The sequence below is a fragment of the Microtus pennsylvanicus genome, chromosome 14 (genome assembly GCF_037038515.1).
Source record: "Microtus pennsylvanicus isolate mMicPen1 chromosome 14, mMicPen1.hap1, whole genome shotgun sequence".
Lineage (NCBI taxonomy): Eukaryota > Metazoa > Chordata > Mammalia > Rodentia > Cricetidae > Microtus > Microtus pennsylvanicus.
In genome coordinates, this window is record NC_134592.1 from 7,761,801 (window position 1) to 7,785,615 (window position 23,815).

The following is a 23,815-nucleotide window of genomic DNA, read 5'->3' on the forward strand; positions in this document are numbered from 1 at the left end:
AAAGCTGCAATTAAAAAGATCTTTATACTGTTACTTCGTAGTGCACACGTATGGACACATGTTATCTATATATTCATCTTTTCCTTCCCAAGTATTTCATTTTCAAATGTGCAGAAGAATTAAGAGGGTACCCTGCATATTTCTAAGTCTTTTCATTATTTTGTCTTCTTTTGCATACTCATTTTTGCTCTGGTGTTGTCTGTTTAATTGACAGATTTGTTTCTTTGCACTGAGTTAGTTGTAGACATCATAACATTTCGCCACTACTAATTCAGCAAGTATATGTAAGGTCCAGGGACTTGAGGCTAGGGAGATGGCTCAGTGGATAAAGTGCTTACTCTACCAGTATGGGAATTTGAGCTCTGTCCCCTCTGACTGCCGGAAAGCCAGAGGCAGTAGCACCTGTCTCTAATTACTGTACTCTTCCAGGAGGATGGGAGGTGGAGACAGGAAGCCCTGGGAGCCTACGAGCCTTTGCGTTGGCCACTCGGAAGCCAACAAGAGACTCTGTGAAGACCAATACCTGAGGTTGCCTCTGACCTCCACACACATAGCATGGCATGTGTGTGCCTGTGAACATTCACTTCCCTCACACAGAACGAGGGCATTCCCTACATAGTCACATATGGCCATATTGCCACATGCTGATCCACACATTATCCATGGCAGATGTGTTTGGAAAACGGGACCTCACTGCAACTGATACTCAATATACAGTTCCTAGTTCAGTCTTTTCCATTAACTCAGGAATTGTCGGTACGGTTGTTTTGTTTCCAGAATCACAAATTATATTTTGGTGTCATATTTCTTTGGTTTCCAAATTTGGATTCAGTTGATGGTTTTCTCATGATTAACTGTAGTTTAATTAAGTACCTTGTAAGTCGTATGTCGGGTGATATGTCGCCTTTTTCTTCCAGAGTACCTGGTGTCAGCTGTTTTACTGGGTAGAAGTGATCATTTGGGCATTCTGTTTGTTCATCTTTCCTTCTGGACCCTTTGTGTTCCAGGCTCTAGAGGTGACCACTCTTACCATGTCCTGTGTATGCTTGTATGTGTATCTATCAATCCCTCGTATTCATTTTATTTTTAACTTTTCTGCTTTTAGTTTTATTGCTGATTGAGACAGCCCTGGCTAGAGCCTAGAACTCACTGTGTAGACCAAACTAGCCTCAAAGTTGGGGCAGTCCCTCTTCCTCTGCCTTCTATACAGTCTTGTGCCACTGTATTCCTCCCTTTAAGAAAGATTACCGCTGAGTGATGCGGTACTCGGGAGGCAGAGGCATGCGGATCTCTGTGAGATCAAGGCCAGCCTGGTCTACAGAGTGAGTTCTAAGATAGCCAAGACTGTTACACAGAGAAACCCAGTCTAGAGAAAAAAAAAAGGAAGGGAAGGAGAGAGGGAGGGAGGGAAGGAGGGAGGAAGGAAGACTACCTTTATCTACTCAGAGACAGAGGTAGTCGAATTTCTTTGACTTTGAGGCCAGCATGGTCTGCATAGCAAGTTCCAGGACAGCCAAGGCTACACTCTAGAGAGCTGCTGTCGCAACAAACAAAACAAAACAGAACAGAACAAAGTCTTATGCAATAACGTGTACCTGCAATCCCAGCATTCTTACTGTGGGACTGGAGGCAGAGATAGGATATTCCCCAAAAGCTTGCAGGTCAGGCATATGCAGTGGTAAACACAAGAGACTTTGCTACAAATAAGGTAGACGATGAAGGCCAACACCAGAGCTTTTCCTCTCAGCTCAGCTATGATATCCCCTCTCTCTCTCTCTCTCACACACACACACACACAAGCACCGTTTATACACACTTAAAAAAGAAGAAACAAAAGCTCAGAAAAGTTAAAAACAGATACATGATAAAATGCAAATTATATATGCAAACTTAATCTTTAAATATTTTTTCTTATACGTGTGGGTGTTTTGCCTGCGTGTATGCCTGTGCACCATGTGCATTCAGTGCCTGAAAGGTCAGAACAGGGATCATTTAGAACTGGTGTTACAGTCATTTTTGAGCCACCACATAGGTGCTGGGAACCAAATCCCAGTTCTCTGCAAGAGAACCACTGAGCCATCTCTCCACCCATATTTAACAATTTTTTTTTTGAAGTACAACTTGTCAGCTACTCAAATGGCAATTTGACTTCCTAATCCAGTGGTTCTCAACCTTCCTAATGCTGTAGTCTTTAACACAATTCCTCATGTTGTGATGACCCCCCAACCATAAAATTATCTCATTGCTACTTCATAACTAATATTATAGGATCTTTACACTGTAAAGATTTGTCACCCATATTAGTTTAATAAAACGTTGATTGACCAGTAGCCAGACAAAAGGTATAGGATGGGCCACCAGACTAAGAATTCTGGGAAGAAGAAAGGCACAGAGTCAGTCACCAGCCAGATGCAGGGGAAGCAGGATGAGAATGCTTTACTGAAAAAAGATACCAAGTCACGTGGCTGAATATAGACAAGAGTTACGGGTTAATTTAAGTTGCAAGAGCTAGTTAATAATAAGCCTGAACAATAGATCAAACAGTTTGTAATTAATATAACCCTCTGTGTGTTTATTTGGGACTGAATGGCTGCGGGACCAGGCTGCAGGACAGACAGGACAGAAACTTGTATCTACAACTATAATTTTGCTACTGTTATGAGTTGTAATGTAAATATCTGCTATGCAGGATATATGATATTTGACCCCCAAAATGGGTCATGACCCACAGGTTGAGAACCCTGTTCTAATACAGTACAGTTCAGAAATAATACTAATACTCATGTGCTGAGAAATGATGACAGGAAAATATGAAGAGTCTTGTTTTCTGTAACCAGTTCATTATATTCCTGTACAAACAGAAGTCTTTGTAAATTTAGTAAGAACCCAGCAAGGGCTCACTGGTGCTGTGGGTTATGATGGCGTTGGCTGAGCTGGCACCCAGTTGTCTGTTCAGTACCAGGCTCCTGAGAGTCACGGTGTGATGCAGCATGGCTAGGTACTAGACGCACCTCAGCTTTATGTTTGTTTGATTCTGAATCATTGGCGGTCATTGTGTGTTCGGAAATTAATCGTGGCCAAGTTTTTGGTGACAATCATGTTTAGTCAGTTTTTCTGTCCTTTTTCTTTGCCTTGTGCATTGTTTGCACAGTGAGTAGCAAGGTGTCCCGGGTGAAGTTAAGAGCATGGGCTCAGGAGCTAGGTGGATGCTGCAGCCAGGCATGGAGCTAAGTGTACTCTGCAGCCAGGAGCTAGGTGGACACAGCTGCCAGGCACGGAGCTAAGCAAATATGGCAGCCACAGGCCCATTACTGACCTTTGTTACACTGGTTTTCTTCATGGCTCTCGTTTCCATATCAGAATAAATTATTCCAGTCTGCTAGGAATCAAATCTGGGTCCTGTGGAAGAACAGTAAGTGCTCTTAGCTGCCATCTCTCCAGTCCCCTCAGCCCTTACGTAGAAACAGGTATAGTGACAACCATCTCAGAGGATTTGTTCAAGGGTCAGAGGAGATGGTGGATGTGTCATGCATTGTGTCTGACACACAGAAGTTAGGAGTGAATGCCTTGCTGTCCAGTGGGTGGAAGACATGAGAAGGAAAGAATGAAAGTGGAAAATTCAGACTTTTTCTGTCCTCATCTAATCCTCATCTTTTATCCAGACTGGAGATTATATACATATATATATATGTATGTATATATGTATGTATGTATGTATGTGTGTATATATATATATATATACATATATATATCTGTCCTGGAACTAGCTCTTGTAGACCAGGCTGGCCTCAAACTTCAGAGATTCATCTGCCTTTGCCTCCAAGTGCTGGGATTAAAGGCGTGCACCACCACCGCCCAGCCTCCTGTCTGGAATTATTAATTTTATTGTTTACTTTTGTTTTGTTTTTCTTTTTTGTAAGTAAAGATTTAATTATTTATCATGTATAGTGTTCTGCCTGCATGTATCCTTTCAGGACAGAAGAGGGCACCAGATCTTATTATAGATGGTTGTGAGCCACCATGTGGTTGCTGGGAATTAATCTCAGGACCTTTGGAAGAGCAGCCAATGCTCTTAACCTCTGAGCCATCTCTCCAGCCCTTGTTTGATTTTCAAGACAGAGTTTCTCTATATAGCACTGAGTGTCCTGTAACTCTCTCTGTAGACCAGGCTGACCTCGAACTCACAGAGATCCACCAAGTACTGGGATCAAAGGCCTGCGCCACCACCACCGGCCTGTCTGGACTTTCTAATGGATTATTTAGACATACCTACAAAAACAAAAGCAAAATTATACTACTAGGCCGGGCGGTGGTGGCGCACGCCTTTAATCCCAGCACTTGGGAGGCAGAGGCAGGCAGATCTCTGTGAGTTCGAGACCAGCCTGGTCTACAGAGCTAGTTCCAGGACAGGCTCCAAAGCCACAGAGAAACCCTGTCTCGAAAAACCAAAAAAAAAAAAAAAAAATTATACTACTAAAGGGTGATAATGATTTGCTATTATATCAGAGATTTGTGTTCTGAAGGAAGTTTATTCAGTGCCCTCTGAGAAGAGCAGCTGGCATGTGTGCTCACGGGGAGATTTACACACTACCGCTGCCACTGCTTTCATGGGGGCCGCAAGCTTTCTCAGTCACCCTTTCCCATTTTCTTCCTAGTATGCACATCACCTTCTGTTTTTATAAACATATCCACCAGTATCAACTTTTGAAATAAAAATAAATGAAAGCGATGCTGGCTTTATAATAAATTCAACCAGTAAATTTTTCGTTAGTTCCAGGATCTTCCCGACTTGACACAGTTGGTCCTGTTTAGTATTCTTAAAGTGTATCAGTTTTCTGTGTATACACACATTGCAATACAGATTTTCTTGGGGGCTGCAGGGTTACCAGTGCCATGCATTCCTAGTAGTAGCCTACTTGGGTTAGTGAATGTGGTTTAAATTTAGATGGTTACTAGCTCTTGAATAATTTTGTGTCCTTTTGTATTTTTGCCATATTTGGCAATTCAGGTCACAATATTGCTCACCACAGAAATAATTAATTGGGTACAACCTTTTTTGTTCAGAGCCCTGATCTGGTTTTAGCAGTGTGGGTTGAACTACTTAATCTCCCAGAAAGCTTTGAGTGGGTGGAATTCTCTTCCTGTAGATCCGGCTGCCCTCAGCATTAACCTCTTCAGCCCTTCTCACCCAGCTGCTTGTCTGGGTTGCACGGTGGGTGTGGTCTGGCCCACCGTGGCTGGGAGCAACTGCGAATCAAAGTGTTACACTCAACACACAGGTTTCATGAAAGGCAAGTTTGACCTCACTTTTCAAGTGCTAATAGGTTTGAATTCCACATCCGCAGATTTAATTGAACAAGAATGAGTAGAATTTTAATTAGCCCAGATGTAGCCCTCTGTAGGCCATGGTTTACTTTTCTCTGCTTTGACTCTTGTGGTTTTCTCCCTAGATAACTGAGCATGGGACCAGGCTTTTGTTCAAATAGCACAGTTCTGTGCCCCCTTCCCAGCTGTCTTGTGCCCTCCTTGCAGGCCATGTTTTATTTCGAAGGCCTGTGAAATAGGTCAGATTCCCTTGGCAGGAAAGGTGCTTTTCCTGGTGTTTTCCCATGGGGCTCTTGCTTTCTCTCTTCCTACCTGTCATTCTTATTTTATACCCCAGACCTTGTGTCTGCCAGCAGAGCCAGGGGGAAACAAGTGACCCTTTATCTATTCCAGCCATCAGTGGGGGAGCGGGTTCAGTTTGTTGCTGGTTCAATGGTCTGGAGCCAGCTAGGATGCTGTTTGTGCACTTAACATTTTAAAGTTCACAGTTGACACCCCCTCCCCCCATTTTCAAAGCAAGCCTGCTCAATTTACTTGTGGTGAAACACTTTGGAACTGATAGTGTTAGATTCCTCCTAAAGTTGAGCTCTCATATGCAGCCTGCCCACGGAAGACTGTTCTACACTGGTCTCACCTTTAAGACAGTTCGCTTTATTTTCTGTTGGTTCTTAGTCAGCAAGTGCTGTGGAGCCCCTTTGCCCAATAGTCCAAGTGGGCTGCTATCTTAAAAACACTATTGGCCACCAGGCGGTGGTGGCGCACACCTTTAATCACAGCACTTGGGAGGCAGAGGCAGGTGAATCTCTGTGAGTTCAAGGCCAGCCTGGTCCACAAGAGCTAATTCCAGGACAGGAACCAAAAAGGTACGGAGAAACCCTGTCTCGAAAATCAAAAAAAAAAAAAAAAAAAAAAAACTATTGGCCAAAGGAGCTCCCACACAAGCCAAGTTCCTTGATTTCTTAAAGGTCTTGAAATGCCCATCTTTTTTTTTTTTTTAAAACCAGGTTGGCCTCGAACTCACAGAGATCTGCTTGCCTCTGCTTCCTGAGTGCTGGGATTAAAGGCATCTACCACCACCGTCTGGTGAAATGCCCATCTTTACAAACATTTGAGATAAATGTATTTGAGCATTGAACAATATAGAAAAGAGTTAGGAAGAAGATTAAAGTCACCTTTATTCCTACCTAGATATAAATGCAAAACATGGAATTTTTGCATTCAGTTTTTCCTATGCATACATATGTGAGCTCATTGCTATTTTATTTTTCTTGGCATCATGTCTGCACATTTTCCCATCTTTCTAATTATTAGTTGAAAGTACAGTCAGCAAAATATAATGTTTCAACTTATAGCTGTTCCATAATACCTCCTTAATAATTGGAAATGGCCGGGCGGTGGTGGCGCACGCCTTTAATCCCAGCACTTGGGAGGCAGAGGCAGGCGGATCTTTGTGAGTTCGAGACCAGCCTGGTCTACAAGAGCTAGTTCCAGGACAGGCTCCAAAACCACAGAGAAACCCTGTCTCGAAAAACAAAACAAAAAAAAAATTGGAAATGATCTTATAAGCCTAGTTTTGCTATTGTGACATATGATAGCTGTCTTTGTCTCTAAATGTTATCTGTGGCATGTCTTCTGAGAGTGGAAACTAATAATTGCGGAAGTGTGGACTCTTTCTTTCCAGCACCTTCCTCCTACCTGTACATGTATTGTGTGCTTAGTGTCGAATGCTCACATGGGGCAGAAATGAGTCAGCAGAATGCAAAAGCTGATCACACCTGTCCCCAGGAAGCACTCTTAGAGGGAGGAGGGTGTCGCTGGGGTGCTGCTGTTCACTAACATTGGTTTCCCCATCAGTTGTGGCATGCTCTAGATTGAATTCATAGTTTGTTGGACATCTTTGCAGATGACCTACCCTTTCTCGTACATTTTATGTGTTCAAATATGAATTCCAGTCCCAGTCCAGAGCCTCTTCTGCCTCTGTGGACACAAGACAAGCATGTGGTACAGACATATGTGCAGAGAAAGCACCCATATGCATAACATAAAAATAATTTTTTTGTTTTTTTTAAAACAGGGTTCCTCTGTATAGCCTTGATTGTCCTGGAACCTGCTCTGTAGATCAGGCTGGCCTCAAACTCACAGAGGTCTTTCTACCTCTGCCTCGCTAGTGCTGGGATTAAAGTTGTGCACCACCACTGCCCAGCAATTAAAATTATTTAAACAAAGCAAAAAGCAAAAACAACAGAATGAATTCCAAGCCAGGCTGATGATGCACACCTTTAACCGCAGCACTCGGGAGGCAGAGGCAGGCAGATTGCTGCGGGTTTAAGGCCAGCCTGGTCTACATAGTGAGTTTCAGGACACCCAGTGCTACATAGAAAGATCCTGTCTCAGTAAACAAACAAAAAAAGAAATTTGGCCAAGGATGCAAGTGTGCATGCCTGCAGATGCGATGCCTCCTTTCGGGCTGCCTTGGTCAAGGCTGCTGTGTGGATGAACCCTGGGTCTGAAGGCCAAGGCTGGCTTAGTCAGGCTTGCTTCTGTGCAGCTGCTTCCCACAGTTGCTTCTGCTCTGCACCCCTCCATGTTCTCTGGTAGGCAGACCCAGCTCTCCACCTTGCTTTCTTCCTGGCTTCTTCCTCTGCTTCTCAGTTACAGAAGCTTCTTCAAAGCTCTGCCACTGGGGTGGTAACTTTCTGCCCACCATATTTACTCACATGGCTTTGTCTTTTGTGGTACCAAAGATGGAACTCGGGGCCTCCTGCCCTAGGTAAGCACTCTACCCGCTGAGCAGTTTCCCAGCCCTACTGAGAAGGCTCTTGGCCTGCCCTTTGCCAAAGGGTTTTGTCTCAGCCTTCTGTTATTTGGTCTGTAGAAACTGTTCCTGCCCGTGGGCCTGGTGCTCCCAGCATGTTCCTATTCCTCCATTTCTGCTTGGAAAACGGTGATTCTTGGCTGTGCCTGCGTTTTCCTTGAGACACCCTGTGAAGGTGTCTAGTCATATCACCTGACTCCCTATCACCTCCCCTGTGCCAGGAGACCACGGACGTTTGGTCGAGGACAAGCAGCCCTTCACCGCCTTCTTGCTGCTTCCACAGCCACTAGAGCCATGTGCCTCTAGGGCTTCGTTCACAGGCACATTCCTTTTTAAGCTCACATTGCTGTTACCTGGGAAACTCCAAACATTTAAAGCAGAGAGGTGTGTCACACAGTTGGGTCAGAAGCATAAACCGTTGCCCAGCATGGGGGTGGTGGTAGCAGCTGCAAAATCAGGGACAGCTGTTGATAGTGTTCAGAAAATTAGGTCACGTGAGAATGTTAGGAGACAGCTGCAGAGGGACTGGGTGCTCTGCAGGACCGGGCGGGGGGTGGGGGGTGACTTTCAGGAGACTGCTCAGATGCTCTGACATCTGCCTGGAGCCACAGCCCATGTCCTGTTCCTCCTGCTGGAGCTGTTTAGAGCCTTTCACCTCTGGCAGGAACAGTGATGCCATCCCTTCTCTCCAGGGAGAGCAGATACTGCAAGAGCAGGAGTTGGCGCCTTGTTGCCAACACAACATAGCTCTGGAACTGTGAGGAGCTAGGAAAACTGATCTAGTGTGTTGTCAAGAAATTACACAGAGATAGATTGTTTGTTGGGAAGTATTTATGAAATATATGCGTAAATTAAGCTTTATTTCTACTTATAGACTACAAAGCAATTGGCAAGATAGGAGAGGGAACGTTTTCTGAAGTTATGAAGATGCAGAGCCTGAGAGATGGAAACTACTATGCCTGTAAACAGATGAAGCAGCACTTTGAAAGGTATGTGACCAGACAGGTCGGAACCATAGGCATCTTATGTCAGTGGGAAGCTGCTATTCATTTAGAGGTGTGTAAGCTATAACACCTCCTTGGCCAGTTAAGATTGTGAGCTAAAGTGTTTAATACACCGGGTTTCTCTTGTCCAAGTTTACAGTGATGTCAGTGTTAACACCGACAACATGCTTGTAAAAGTGTGCTATACTTCACACAGTATGTGTATGGTGAGTTTTTATAAATCAAACCTCAGCGAAATGTCATAGAGTACCTGGAAACTTATTTACATGAATCAATTAATATATTAATATATTGGGAAAACAATCTGCAAATAGGAAGAGAGAAATTTAGTCCCCAGAAGCGGTCTTCTGCTCTTTGTGGGAAGTGGTGACCCTAGAGCTATAGTTTCTAATGTGTGATGCTTCTTTCTTTTATAATTTTTTACATTATTTTTATCTTTTGTGTGTGAGTATTTTGCTTGCATGTATATCTGTGTACCATGTGCATGCAATGCCCATGGAGACCAGATGAGGGCATCAGGTCCCCTTGGAATTGGAGCTAGAAACAGCTGTTAGCTGTCATGTGAGTGCTGGGGATCGAAGGGTAGTCAGTGCTCTTACCCACCAAGGCATCTCTCCAGGTCCTGGGTGATACTTCCTTTGCTGTGGCCTCGTCCCACATTAAAGTCTCAGCTTCTCCGGAAACATCACACCAAGGAGTCAAAACCTGTTGTATGATTGCTGGCCTCATTGTAACCAAGAAATATTGCAGTAAGAGGTTTTAGACCAGATGGATTTGTTTTTATATCAAAGAAATTACTATTTTAAACATACAAAGAAGTTATGAAGACAACTTGGTAACTTCCCCATATTAATATAGAACCTCTTTACTTTTGGTTATTTTATTATTATTTTTTTTAAATATTTTTTATGGTTTATTTAACTTTATTTTATGTGCATTGGTGTGAAGGTGTCAGATCCCCTGCAACTGGATCTTCAGACAGTTGTGAGCTGCCATGTGGGTGCTGGGAATTGAACCCGGGTCCTCTGGAAGAGCAGTCAGTGCTCTTAACCACTGAGCCATTTCTCCAGCCCCTGGTTATTTTATTATTATGTTATTTTTTAGATTTATTTTATGTGTTTGAGTGTTTGCCTGCATGTATATATGCACCACATGTATGCCAGGTGCCTGCAGAGGTCAGATCCCCTGGAACTATAATTATGAATAGTTGTGAACCACCATGTGTGTACTGGAAACTGAACCCAGTCCTCTGCGAGAGTAGCAAGTGCTCTTAACCACTGAGCCATCTCCCCAACCCCTATTGTTGTTGTTGTTGCTGTCATTATTATTGTTTTTTTTTTTTTGGTTTTTTTGTTTTTTGTTTTTTTTCAAGACAGGGTTTCTCTGTGGCTTTGGAGCCTGTCCTGGAACTAGCTCTTGTAGACCAGGCTGGCCTCGAACTCACAGAGATCCACCTGCCTCTGCCTCCCGAGTGCTGGGGTTAAAGGTGTGTGCCACCACTGCCTGGCCCATCTTTATTATTGTTGTTGTTTGTGTGTAGGGGTGTTTTGTCTGCATTTGTGTGGGCCTGGTGCCTATAGAGGCCAGGAGGGCATCGGGTCTTGTGGAACTGGAGTACAGAGAGTTGTTAGCCTCCTACATAGCCACTCATTGCTCACCTCCTCATTTGATCAACAGCTCTTTTACTGTTTGGAAAAATCCTTTCTGGAATGTACTAAAAGACCACGATTTTCCACCACCAAAGGCTAAGAATGTCATCGGATTGCATCTGAGGCCTATTGCAGAAATCTCTTTCTTTGCTGGAGCCTGCCTACCTGATGTTCCCAGCAGTGTATTTTCATGTGTGTTTATGTAGGCCTGGGTGTGTGTATGTGTAGCAAATGTGTGCAGGTACGCTTGGAAGCCAGAGAGGGGGTCAGATCCTCTGGAGCTGTAGTCACAGGTGGCTGTCAACCAACCCAGGTCCTCTGTAATAACAGCCAAAGTGCTTTTAACTGTTGAGCCTTCTCTCCATTACTGTATTTTAAAGTACACTGATTAAAGATTTTCTTTGTTCTGTTACTATAAGAACTTCAGGAAAATGTTATCCACATTGGAACATGGTATCTGAGTCAAACTCTGAGCCACGGTCACACCTGTTTGACTCCAGAATAAACAGTCTCTTCCTCCCTCTGAGCCACGGTCACACCTGTGTGACTCCAGAATAAACAGTCTCTTCCTCCCTCTGAGCCACGGTCACACCTGTGTGACTCCAGAATAAACAGTCTCTTCCTCTCTTTGAGGAAAGAGCTGTGCATTTGCATTGACAACCTTTGCATTCTTAGATAAGCAGAGAACAAACAAGAAGATAACAATTCTGTAAACTCAGTGGGTCCATGTGGTGGTAGGCACTGAACCTGGGGCCTCATGAATGCTAGGCAGGCACTTTACAAACTGAACAGCATCTCCAACCCCAAAAATTCATATTTCAGCAATTTATGAACATAATCTCCTCACGATAAATAGCTGGGTATGGTCGCACATGCCTTTAGTCCCAGCACTTCGGAGGCAGAGGCAGACAGATAGCTAAGTTTGTGTCTCAGAAAGACAAATATTGCCTGTTTCTCCCATTTGCAATTCCTAGATTTATATAGATACCTTCAGTTATATATGTCTATATGACCCCAAAATAGAAAAGAAACTGTCTGGGGAACAAATACAACAGATGAATGTAATGATAATAACAATAATAAAAAAATCCATTTTCCTGATAAATCATGTTCTATAGAATACATAGTACAGGTGCATGTACATGTGCTCATACACACACACACACACACACACACACACACACGTACACATATACAATAGATGAATGTAATGATAATAACAATAATAAAAAATCCATTTTCCTGATAAATCATGTTCTATAGAATACATTGTACAGGTGCATGTACATGTGCTCATACACACACACACACATGTACACATATACAATAGATGAATGTAATGATAATAACAATAATAAAAAATTCCTGATAAATTATGTTCTATAGAATACGTTGTAGGAAGCTCTGTTTTAAAAGCATTTGGGGGGCTGGAGAGATGGCTCAGCAGTTAAGAGCACTGACTGTTCTTCCAGAGGACCCGGGTTCAATTCACATTACCCACGTGGCAGCTCACAACTGTCTGTAACTCAAAATGTGATACTCTCACACAGACATGCAGGCAAAGCACCAATGCACACAAACTAAAAATGGATAAGTTACAAAAAGCATTTAGGGAGGCACTTTTGCTGTGGCAGAGGATGTTGGTGGGGTCGGGGGTACTCAGCCAGGGAGCCACGGGCAGGTGTAAACACACAGATCTTTGAATACTGTACTGGGTCAAGGGAGGAAACAGAGAAAGGCAGTCAAAAATACTCTCGGACTATAGCAGGCTTCCAGTTAGCTAGCTGCTCAGCCTTCCAGCTGACACCTAGCTCTGGGATGCAGCTGGTTGTGGGAATTTTTCCTGGGTCCTGCGCCTTTTTCTGGGTAGCATCTTGCATGGCTCAATCAATGTGTTTCAGAAGAAGCAGAAGTGTACTAATGTGCGGATAGGCACAACCTCTCAGAGAAACTAAACATGCTGAACTTTCCACATGGGAAAAGTTGGTAGAACAGAACTCAGCCAGCAGTCAGGAAGATAGACATCCCTAGTTTTTTTGGAGACTCAGAGATGGAAGACTCTGGAACAATGGGTTATTTGGCTGGGTGTGATCCTCATAGCCCAAAATGGAGTGGTTTCTTCAAAGGACTTTTCGGCACCAATAGCCAGCTCATGGCCGTGCACTGGTTTTGGTAGGCTTCGAAATGTGAGCAGTAAATGCAGTGCCCTTCATCCAGGAGAGCCTGGGATGGACTCACCTGTCTCCAGGTAAATGAATGCTGAGAAAGCAGACTTTTTCCATGCTAATGAGAGTGCTGTACCCCAGAACTTTGAAGTGCTGACTTTCAGCTAGTGTGCACTTGTTTAGTTGCTTAGTTCTCATGAGTTAGTAAATTTTCTTTAACATAAATTATGAATAAATATTTTCAACACATTTAATTAGAATTTTATGTATTTCTATGTTAAAAGAAACAACCAAAAATCTTTTTGTGATAATAGATGATAAAATTTTATGTCCTAAATGATAAAACCTTTATTTAAGGCGGGTGGTACTGGCTCACATCTTTGATCCCAGCCCAGAACTCAGGAAGCAGAGGCAGGCAAATCTCTGAGTCTGAGGCCAGCCTGGTCTACAAAACAAGTTCTAGGAGAACCAGGACTACACAGAGAAACCCTGTCTTGAAAAAATTTTAAAAAGAAAGAAAAGAAAAAAGCCTTGATTTGATGTCTCCCATCTCTCATGCATATGTACATGTTTGAGTCCCAGCACCAAAAAAGAAACTTTGAATCTTGTAAGATAATGAAGATGTATGACTAATTTATTCTTAATTTAAATTTTTGGTAGAAAAAATAAAACTTGATTAACTTGAAGTATGAGTTAGGTTTTACATTTTGATCATGGGAAATAAATGTGATTTCATAACTCTTAATTTTATAGTTGACCTAATTGTAAATTAGTTGTGCATTTTTGCCTACATAATAGTATTGAGCAAGTGAACAATCTACGAGAGATACAAGCACTGAGGCGCCTGAATCCACACCCAAACATTCTTACGTTGCATGAAGTGGTTTTGTAAGTATATTTGAGCTTGGAAAGTTATCGAAAGTAGAAAACTTAATACTAAAGATTATTTTTAATCGTGGCTAGACATTTAAAACATTTGTCTCGTAGCTGAGATGGTGACAGTTATCACTTCATCTTATTTTTACTTGAGCAAGTTGTGTCTCATTCCTGATATGAAAATGTTTTGGTTTACCCGTGTTTGGAAAGCCTGTATCTCCAAGGTTTGGCTCCTGCAGCTTAGTCAGATCTCCATGCCTTGTTGTGAATTACTTTCTTATGAATGCATAGCACCTTATCATAATTCTTATCATAATTGATACAGTTTCACGATGTTTTTCATTCATGTTCATAGAATAATTTGCATAAAGTTTACCTGTCAATCAAGAAAGCAGAGCATGGCCACAGCCATGGGACCCCCACCCGCCACTGTATTTGCATTGTGCTTCTGAACTCACTGAGCTGGGAAGTCAGGCTGCAGGTTCCAGGACCTGCCGTTCTGTGGGTTGGTGCCCTAGGTATAGAAGCCATGTACAGCTTTCAGGGGACCTGGCCTATCAAAGTCTCAAAGGTACACATCTGCCAACAAAAGTGTAGTAGATGTCAGTCATGGCACAATGTAGTTTAAAATCAAAATGCTGAGTCTTGTCATAGCTGTGTGGCCTCTTGGCCTGCAGTGTTCTTGGAAGTCATCTCAGCCACATATGGGAGGTGAGCATTCATTTGTGATGTGCACAGTGCCCAGGTCTGTGAGTGTAGGACAGGCTGCATAGGCAAAGGGAGCCCTGCCAGGCAGACTAGAGGTGCACAGAGCAGCATCTGGGGCAATGTAGTTTCATGACTTGGGTCTGAGTAAACTCAGAAGCTTGTTGGTATTCCCAGGCCTCTGCGCCACTCACTTTCAAACCCGGACCCCGTGTAAGTGATAGCATTTGTCTTTCTTCTCTCCTCTGATGGGTTTTGGGTTTTGCTCCCACCCCCATTGTAAGTTATCTTGATTATATTGAAGTAATATATAACATAGAACAATCAAAGCTAAACGTGTAGCTGGGCACGGTGGCACATGCCTTTAATCCCAGCACTTGGGAGGCGAGGCAGGTGGATCTCCATGAATTCAAGGCTTTATGAATTTGAGGCCAACCTGGTGTACATGAGTTCCAAGACAGCCAGAGCTACATAATGGAGAGACCTTGTCTCAAACAGTAAAACAAAATAAACAAACAGAAAAACTAACCATGCAGCCACAAAGCTTGATCTAAATTCATTAACTCCCAAGCTTTTCTCTTCTTTTTGCTGGTAATTAATGTTCTATTTTCATGATGTATCTTTTTTAAAGGTGATTTTAGAGCTTTGCTTTAGAGTTTTCATAGTATTTTATATTGGTTTTAGCCTAAATGTTGATTCAAAGTCAAAATCTGTGCCATCTTAATAATCTCATGGCCATTAATGTCTCTTGCAAGAATGCCTTATTTACCAGAAACGTGTACAAATGCATATTAAAGGATTTGACTATGTTTTCTGATTAAGACAAGAAAAAGTAAAGTCTGCTTTCTTCCGCAGCGACAGGAAATCTGGTTCTCTTGCACTAATATGTGAACTTATGGACATGAATATTTATGAGCTAATACGAGGTATGTAGAGAATTTTGAAATGTAACCTGAGATGACCTTGTAAGAAATGTTTGGGGTCCCCTATGTGTTGTAGTCACTGCACTGCTGTAGTGACTATAGTAACAGGGAAGTGTGCAGGACGGAGCTGCTGCACTGGGCCCAGGAGGCATTGTTCTGACAGCCTCTTAGCTATGACTGAAGAAGCCACAAGCTTTCTGGGAGATCCTGTGATTTGGATGAGGCTAGGCTGCAGGCATGCCCTCCTCACAAGGCTTCACTTTGAGGGTGTGTTGTCCCCAGCTCCTCCTTTGCTCACCATTCCCTCCTGTGCTCCCAAGAAGCCGAGCTCTCCCCTGGACTGCCATAGGGAGGATCGTCCCTCCTTGCATTTGTCATATTCCAGGATGCGCCTTCGTTCCTTCCCTCTGAGCAGTAAAGCACTGTTCGGTGACAGCTCACTTGCTGAGATGGCCTGTTATGGCCTTGGATGTGTGCAGAGTGTCCTGAGGGTGCCAGGAAGCAGAGCTTTGGCTTTTGTTGAGCAGATGTCCCTGAGTATCTGACTTCAAGGTTATGTTAGATGTCATGATGAAATGCAACTATGAAAGCGATATAGGAGACAGTCTATTTTCTAGATCACATAATACCCAAAGGACAAATGAGAAACAGAACCAAGCAAAACAGCTGCCAGACCTGGTGGGACATACCTGTAATCCAGGCTTATTGAGAGATGGAGGAAGGAAGATTGCCAAGACTAACCATGGCTAAGTTGCAAGACTCTGTCTCAAATGTTAAAGAAGAAAGGCCTAAGGATATTAGCTCAGTGGTATAACGCTTGCCTAGCATGTGAAAAGCCTTGGGTCTAATCCCTAGTACTGGAGGAAAATAAATACATAAAGAAAAGAGAAAGAAAGAAATGGAAAAGGAGCAGACAGTTGCCGTAGAGTCTTGTGAACACCGTCTTTGTGATGGCGCTCTGGTGAAAGCGTCAGAGATAACTTAAACCTTTGCCTCAAACAGCTGATTCTGGCACGTGCTTTGTCACCTAGTGACACCCACCCCCAACACTTTACATTTTAAAGAATCTGTATAGGGCTGATGACAGCTCACACCTGCAGTCCCAGAGTACCGGTGGCTGAGGCAGAATGACAGGAATCCAGAGGCTAGTATAGACTATAGAATAGCAAGTCCTTAGCTACATAATAAGGGCACATCTCAGAAAACAAAACACAAGGGAGCCTGCACACGTCCCTTTCTTGGTTGTTTAATGACAATTCTCTGTATCTGTAAGATATCTGTAAGATACATACCTAATGTTAGAAATCTTTTTTTGACTTCTGGGGTGTGCTATATTTATGCTTTATGCTCAAGGGGAGGAGAAATGTCTGTGTTGCTATATGTTTAGACATTTGAGAAAGGTATATTTAGAAAATTATTTATTTAATTCCCAATAGCCAGGAGATTGTGTCATTGAAGAAACTGAAGCATTTCTTTCTATATCTACCTTCAGAGACTGTGAAAGACTTGCAGTTAGACCAACAGATAATCATTGTTGACAGTTACCCAAACAGGTCTGTCTTATCTGCCTGCTATGCAGGGTGACAATCACTGAAAGGTTTGCAAAAGGCAAGTTTTTCTTAAGGTGGCCAAGTATGATGGAAACTCAAATCCTCAAGTGTGTTTACCGTACCTGGTTCTATTTTCGGGACAGAGGTAGGTGGGAGAAAGTGTTGGGGTAGAGCAGTCAGACGTCTGTGCACAGGTAATCCAACTTGATGGCTTTTTCTGGGACACAAGTTCAGAAGTGAGGGCATCAGTATGGTCTGAAGGTGGCGTTTCCATCCTCCTAAAGTATGAAACATACCCCTGGATACTGTGACATGCCCAAGTGAAGAGTCAGTGATTTTTCACAAAGAGGCCTTCAGATCCCCACAAAAAGGAAAGTAGGCAGCTGTTTTCACCATGGTCCGCCAGTCAGATTAACTACAGCAAAACAGCAGGGAAAATAGTGCTTCATTTGTTTGCCCGCAGGACCTCCAAAATGAGAGGTTTTTGGAGCTATCTAAAAGCAAGTAGCCAAGAGGAAACCTGAGGCTCAGAAGGAAGACAGTGCCGAGGGTGTTTCGTGTACAGGGAAGGACCCAGTGTGTTCACGGGCTGGTTATGCCTAGAGTTGAGGGGATTCTGAGTGCTGCTGTGGTTACATTCTCTCTATGTGTCTCTCTGTCTTTCTCTGTCTTTCTCTCTCTCTCTCTCTCTCTCTCTCTCTCTCTCTCTCTCTCTCTCTCTCTCTCTCTCTTTGACACAGGTTCTCTCTATATAGTACTAGCTGTCCTGGAATTCAATATGTAGACATGCAGACCAGGCTGGCCTCAAACTCACAAACATCTAACTGCCTCTGCCTCCCAAGTGCTCGGTGCTAAGATTAAAGGCCTATGTCACCATGCTTGACCAATGGTTACATTATTGAGAATGGCTCACAGTCCTTACAAGTTGTTTCTGAGCTTTGAAAGATACCATTTTACAATGATGAGCACTTTTCTGTAAATACCTAATAGAAGCTCGTGGCCTTTATCGTGAGTGTTGCGTATCTTTCACAGGCCAGGGGCTCTATTGTCTGCACTGAATCTAAGTTGTTGCCAGCTATACCAGGCACCCTAGATGTTAAAATCTGGATAAAAGCTGGCAGCATTTACAAGGCATTTATTATTGAAATACACACTATGATCCCAGAATTAGTAACACAAGAAGTATAGGCTGCTGCTGCACTGCTCATGGCTGTTCACACTGCTCAGGCTCTGTTCTAATACTTATAGAAATACACTGCCCAAGATCCCCTGCACCCCTGCCTGTTGTTCATATCCCCACTTTTAGATGAGGAAATCAAAGAGCAGGGAAAAAAGCACCTTGCCTGGTAAGCAGCAGAACTCAGACTTGAACTGAGCCCGGCTTCAGAGTCTATATTTTCAAGTACGTGCACACTGCTGAGAACAAACTGCCATTGGTCCTGTTTCTGTCATCGCTACAGATGAGCTAATTGAGGTTTGGGGCTGGTCTCGAACTCACAGAGATCCGCCTGCTTCTGCCTCCCAAGTGCTGGGATTAAAGGCTTGCGCCACCACTGCCCGGCCTGTTTTTTGTTTTTCGAGACAGGGTTTCTCTGTACTCTTCGGACTGTCCTAGAACTCATTCCACAGACAGACCAGGCTGACCTTGAACTCACAGAGCTCCGCCCACCTCTGCCTTCCTGTACAAGGATTGAAGGTGTGTGCCACCACTGCCTGGCATTATGGTTGTTTTTTATTGGCCTATATTAATTATAAATAATGATGGATTTCATTTGACATTTTCATACATGTCTATAATGTGTTTTGATCTTATTTGCCCTCTCTGCCATTTTTTTCCCTCCCCAACTCCTGCTAATCCCATTCCTGTTCCCAACTAATCCCTCTTTTAAACTGGGTGGTGGTGGCGCACGCCTTTATTTCTAGCACCTGGGAGGCAGAGGCACTGGTTTCTGTGAGTTCAAGGCCAGCCTGGACAACAGAGTGAGTCCCAGGGCAGCCAGGGCTACACAGTAAAACTGTCTTGAAACAACAACAAAACTCAAACAGAAAAACAACTAGCCCCTTCCTTCTTGTACTTTCTTATGTTTTGTTTTGGACTGTTTTTCTGTGTAGCCATGGCTGACCTGGACCTTGCTTTGTAGACTAGGCTATAGTTTCACATCTTTAAATAATATTTATTTTTATTTTATGTGTTTGAGTGTTTGCTTGCATGTATGTGTTTGCATCAGGGGTGTGCTTATTTCTTCCTGTGTGTGAGACCCAGTGAGTCTCGGTTGTTTATAGGAGCTTGGCTCCGGCTCCGGGCGAGAGGTTATCTACAGGAGCACGAGCACCTTACCAGAAGATTCACCACTGAACAAAATGTCTCCATTGAGGGCCTACAGAGCTCCTCGTCCTTCCGTAACAGGACACTGATGGGGGCTGCAGTGCAGTCGGTCGTTCTGTGGCCTTGTCATGCCTGGGAGACAGTGTCCACGGCACTCTACTCCACCTGGCTCCTTCGTTCCTTCCCTCTCCATTGTGCAATGTTGCTTGAACCTTGGCAGTTTGTCTGTTGTGGCTGAGTCGAGCAGTAGCCTATCTGAGCACTTCACCAGCTGTGTTCGGGGAAGTGTGGGACAGCATGTGGCTCAGAGTCCATATTCAGCCGTGTACTTTTGGGATCCTCCTTGGGCTCCTCTGCGTTACTATTAGGCCGAAGATGGAGAGCTCTTAGCGTCTACCTCTGAAGGTTGCTTGACGCTTAAGTCGCATGTGTAAAGTGTGAAGAGCAGTGTCTTCAGTGACCAGTGTGTGGTGTAGTTCATATGTAAGCAGAGCGTTACAGAAGGCAGTGTGGTTCTTAGCAATGTGATCTGTAGCACGAATAATGAAAACCCAGAGACAGATAATAGGGTTCAAGCTGAAGATCAGAAATGCAAAGTGGCCAGCCACTGGCTCTTCCCTCTACCTCAGACTGCAATGGCGATCCTGCCTCCATGTATCCTCAGGCTTGAGACTGGGCCTGAGGCCTGTCTCCTCCTGTTTTATATTCCTCTCTAGTGCTGGAATTAAAGGTGTGTGTCACTACTGCCTGGCCTGTGTGGCTGACTAGTGTGGCCGCTTTGCTCTCTGATCTTCAGGCAAGCTTTATTTACTCAAACACAAATAATAGACCACTATATTGATCTTATTCAGTGAGCCAAGCCCTGTTTGAGGGATGAAGAAACTCAGTTTCTTCAAACAAAACTGAAATATTTCCATTTTCAGTCACCTGACATGAGGCGGCTTCAGAGCAGAGAAGCAGAAGGACTGTGTCCTTGCATTTGCCATGGCTGACAAGAAGGGCAGCCCAGATCACTCAGGCTCTGCTCAGACTGGCATCCTACCTACATCATGTCTCTGCTCTGGCCCTCACTTCTCTGACATGTGTCTCCAGGAGCATTTGTGAGATACCAGGTGTTCCTGGTATATACATATATACATGCTTGTGTACACACATGCTGTGGGCATGACCTCTGGGCCTCCGATATGGAGGGCCATTGGCCGGGCTGAGCTGGGCCCAGCATGCAGCCTCCAAGCCTGATGAGAATGCCATGCTTTGGCTGGAGGTCAGGGTTCATGGGAGTGTGTGTGCTGGAGAGCCTGTCACAGTGCAGCCAGTTCTCCTTCAGCTGTCACTGCTTACTTACTGTTTTACATTCTGAGATTGCATGTGACATTCCCCTGAGCTTTCTGAGGGACAGTACTCTGAAAACGTACTTTAGAAGACTCCAGCTATGCAGACGAGGGAAGTACAGACAGGAGGTTCTCCAGTGGTTTACTAATGACCTTTCTTTAGACCAAAAAGAAGAAACTGGTAGAAATCAGACATGCACTGAGCCTGGGGGGCTGGGATCTGTGTGAGCTGACTGGACAATGGGTGGCTAGCCCACTCCTTTTCTGGGTGTGAACTCTCAGTGGCTCGAACACCGGTCTTACACCATTCCTCTGGTGCCTAGCTTCCATGAGGACACCCTCCTAGGGAAAAGAGCTACCCCCATCCCCTGGGCTTTGGTGAAGGGATTAAGGAATAGTGAGGGCTGGGTAGCTGACCAGGACTCATGCTGGGGCCCAGGCAGCTAAGAAACTAGATTCTTGGATCCTGTACCCATGCTCAGAACTTCCTAGACCTGAGTGAGGGCCTTAACATCTGCCTCTCCAACTGATCACCCTATGGCTATGGTGCACAGCAGAGACTAACCCATCACCAGATAAAGGCTGTGGTGCACAGCACAGACTAACCCATCTCCCTATGGCTGTGGTGCACAGCACAGACTAACCCATCACCAGATAAAGGCTGTGGTGCACAGCACAGACTAACCCATCTCCCTATGTCTGTGGTGCACAGCACAGACTAACCCATCACCAGATAAAGGCTGTGGTGCACAGCAGAGACTAACCCATCTCCCTATGGCTGTGGTGCACAGCAGAGACTAACCCATCTCTCTATGGTTGTGGTGCACAGCAGAGACTTCCCAAAAGCCCAAGCTCCTGAGTCCAGTTCAGATTATAATACCAGCCAGCTTCATGCACTTGAGGGGCTGAGGCAGGCTAATCTCATTGAGTTTGGGGCCAGCCTGCTCTACAAAACAAGCTCCAGGACATCCAGGGGTGTTACACAGAGAAACCCTGTCTTGAAAAAAACAAACAAAAAACCAAAACAAAACAAAAAAAAAGATCTGGATGTGTGGGCTTATGAGATGACTGAACTTACTTTGCTGCCAAACCTGTTGACTTTCCTGAGTTGGAGGTTTTCTTTTTCTTTCTTTCTTTTTTTTTTTTTTCAAGACAGGGTTTCTCTGTAGCTTTGAAATCTGTCCTGGAACTAGCTCTTATAGACCAGGCTGGCCTTGAACTCACAGAGATCTGCCTGCCTCTGCCTTCTGAGTGCTGGGATTAAAGGCATGCATTGTCCTCTGACCTCCACCGCACTTGTGGCTTATGTACACAGACACACACACACAGACACACTCACACACGTTAATTTAAAAAAGTAACAAGCCGGGCGGTGGTGGCGCACGCCTTTAATCCCAGCACTTGGGAGGCAGAGGCAGGCGGATCTCTGTGAGTTCGAGACCAGCCTGGTCTACAAGAGCTAGTTCCAGGACAGGCTCCAAAACCACAGAGAAACCCTGTCTCGAAAAACCAAAAAAAAAAAAAAAAAAAAAAAAGTAACAATTGCCCAGACATGGTGGCGCAGGCCTTTAATCCTAACACATAGCAAGTAGAGGCCTATGGATCTTTGTGAGTTTGAGGCCAGCCTGGTCTATAGAGAGACCCTGTCTCAACAATACCCAAAAGTAGATATCTAGATAGATAGATAGATAGATAGATAGATAGATAGATAGATAGATAGATAGATAGATATAAATGGATAAATAAATAAGACAAATAGACAAATAAAAGATTTGGATACATGAACGAACAAGACTGCCAAGTGCACTCTCATAAGTGGAACAGTGTGAAGTAGGTCTGAAGCTGGAGCTCTGGGATGCACAGGGCAGAGGGAATTGGTGGGGAGGGACTCTGGCTAATTCCTTTGTGAGCCCAGGAATGACCTAAGGAGAGCCCAGCTCCAGCAGGTGTGCAGGAGATGGAAGTTACATGCTCAGGCTGCCCTGAAACAGGGGCTCTTCCCTGCCTCAGCCCTCCGAGTACTGGGATTTCACATTTATGTCATTATACTTGGTCTCTGTTTTCTTTATATAGAAAAAAGGTTTTTTTTTTTTTTTTTGGTTTTTCGAGACAGGGTTTCTCTGTGGCTTTGGAGCCTGTCCTGGAACTCGCTCTTGTAGACCAGGCTGGTCTCGAACTCACAGAGATCCGCCTGCCTCTGCCTCCCGAGTGCTGGGATTAAAGGCGTGCGCCACCATCGCCCGGCGAAAAAAGGTTTTTGATACAGGATCTGATTCTGTAGTCCAAGCTTGCCTCAAACCTGTGGGGATCCTCCTGCCTCAGCTTCCCAACTGCTGAGATTAAAGACATAGGGCACTAGTTACAACTGGCTTTTGGGTTGTTTGTTTGTTTTTTGGTTGGTTGGTTTGTTTTATTTTTGTACTGGGGAATGCCCCTAGAGCCTAAGCACTCTGGGCAAGTGATCTGCAGCTGAGCTACTTCTCCAACGCTGTAGATAGTAGGTTATAAAATTCCCCAAGCTTAAGAAAGCTAACTAAAATCTTAAATTTTGTTGTTGTTGTTTGGTTTTTTGTTTTGTTTTTGAGACTGGGTTACTCTGTACAGCCCTGGCTGTCCTGGAACTCACTGTGTAGACCAGGCTGGTCTTGAATTCAGAATTCCACCTTTAAGTGCTAGGATTAAAGGTATGCACCACCACCGTCCAGCTCAAAATCTCAATTAACTTTTAAAATTTATGTGTATAAGTATTTTGCCTGCATGTATGTTTGTGCACCATGCCTGTGCCAGATGCAAATGGAAGGCAGAAGAAGAGGGCATCAGGTTACTTGGAACTGTAGTTATGAATGGTTGTGAGCAACCTTGTGGGTGCTGGGAACCAAAGCCTGGTACTCTGCAAGAGCAGCCAGTTTTCTTTTATATTTTTAAGAGTTGTTTTATGTGTATGTGTGAGTGTCTGAATGAATGTGTGTAAGCTGCAGAGCCCAGAAGAGGGTGTCTGAACCCCCTGAGACTGCTGCCCAGTGGAGTGCAAGAGAGTAAGCGCTCTCGATTGCTGAGCCCTCTCCCCAGTCCCTAACTGATTTTTTCTTTTTTTTAATCGATTTTTATTGAGCTCTACATTTTTCTCTGCTCCCCTCCCTGCCTCA

At 44.1% G+C, this 23,815-nt stretch overlaps 1 protein-coding gene across 14 annotated transcripts in view; it reads left to right on the plus strand.

The window, feature by feature from the left end:
- Positions 1-23,815, plus strand: part of Mok (MOK protein kinase) — a 34,063-nt gene that overhangs the window by 1,439 nt on the left and 8,809 nt on the right. For 7 of the 14 annotated variants that reach the window (XM_075947703.1, XM_075947702.1, XM_075947701.1 and 4 more), the window contains exons 2-4: positions 9,015-9,129; positions 13,757-13,846; positions 15,395-15,465. The exons of 1 other annotated variant lie outside the window; for it this stretch is intronic. In XM_075947703.1, coding sequence (XP_075803818.1) covers positions 9,062-9,129; positions 13,757-13,846; positions 15,395-15,465 — 229 coding nt within the window. In that variant the 5' untranslated portion in view covers positions 9,015-9,061. Of the gene's footprint in view, positions 1-9,014; positions 9,130-13,756; positions 13,847-15,394; positions 15,466-23,815 lie in introns of those variants that run through there. 6 more of the 14 variants (XM_075947710.1, XM_075947704.1, XM_075947709.1 and 3 more) reach the window with 4 other exon arrangements.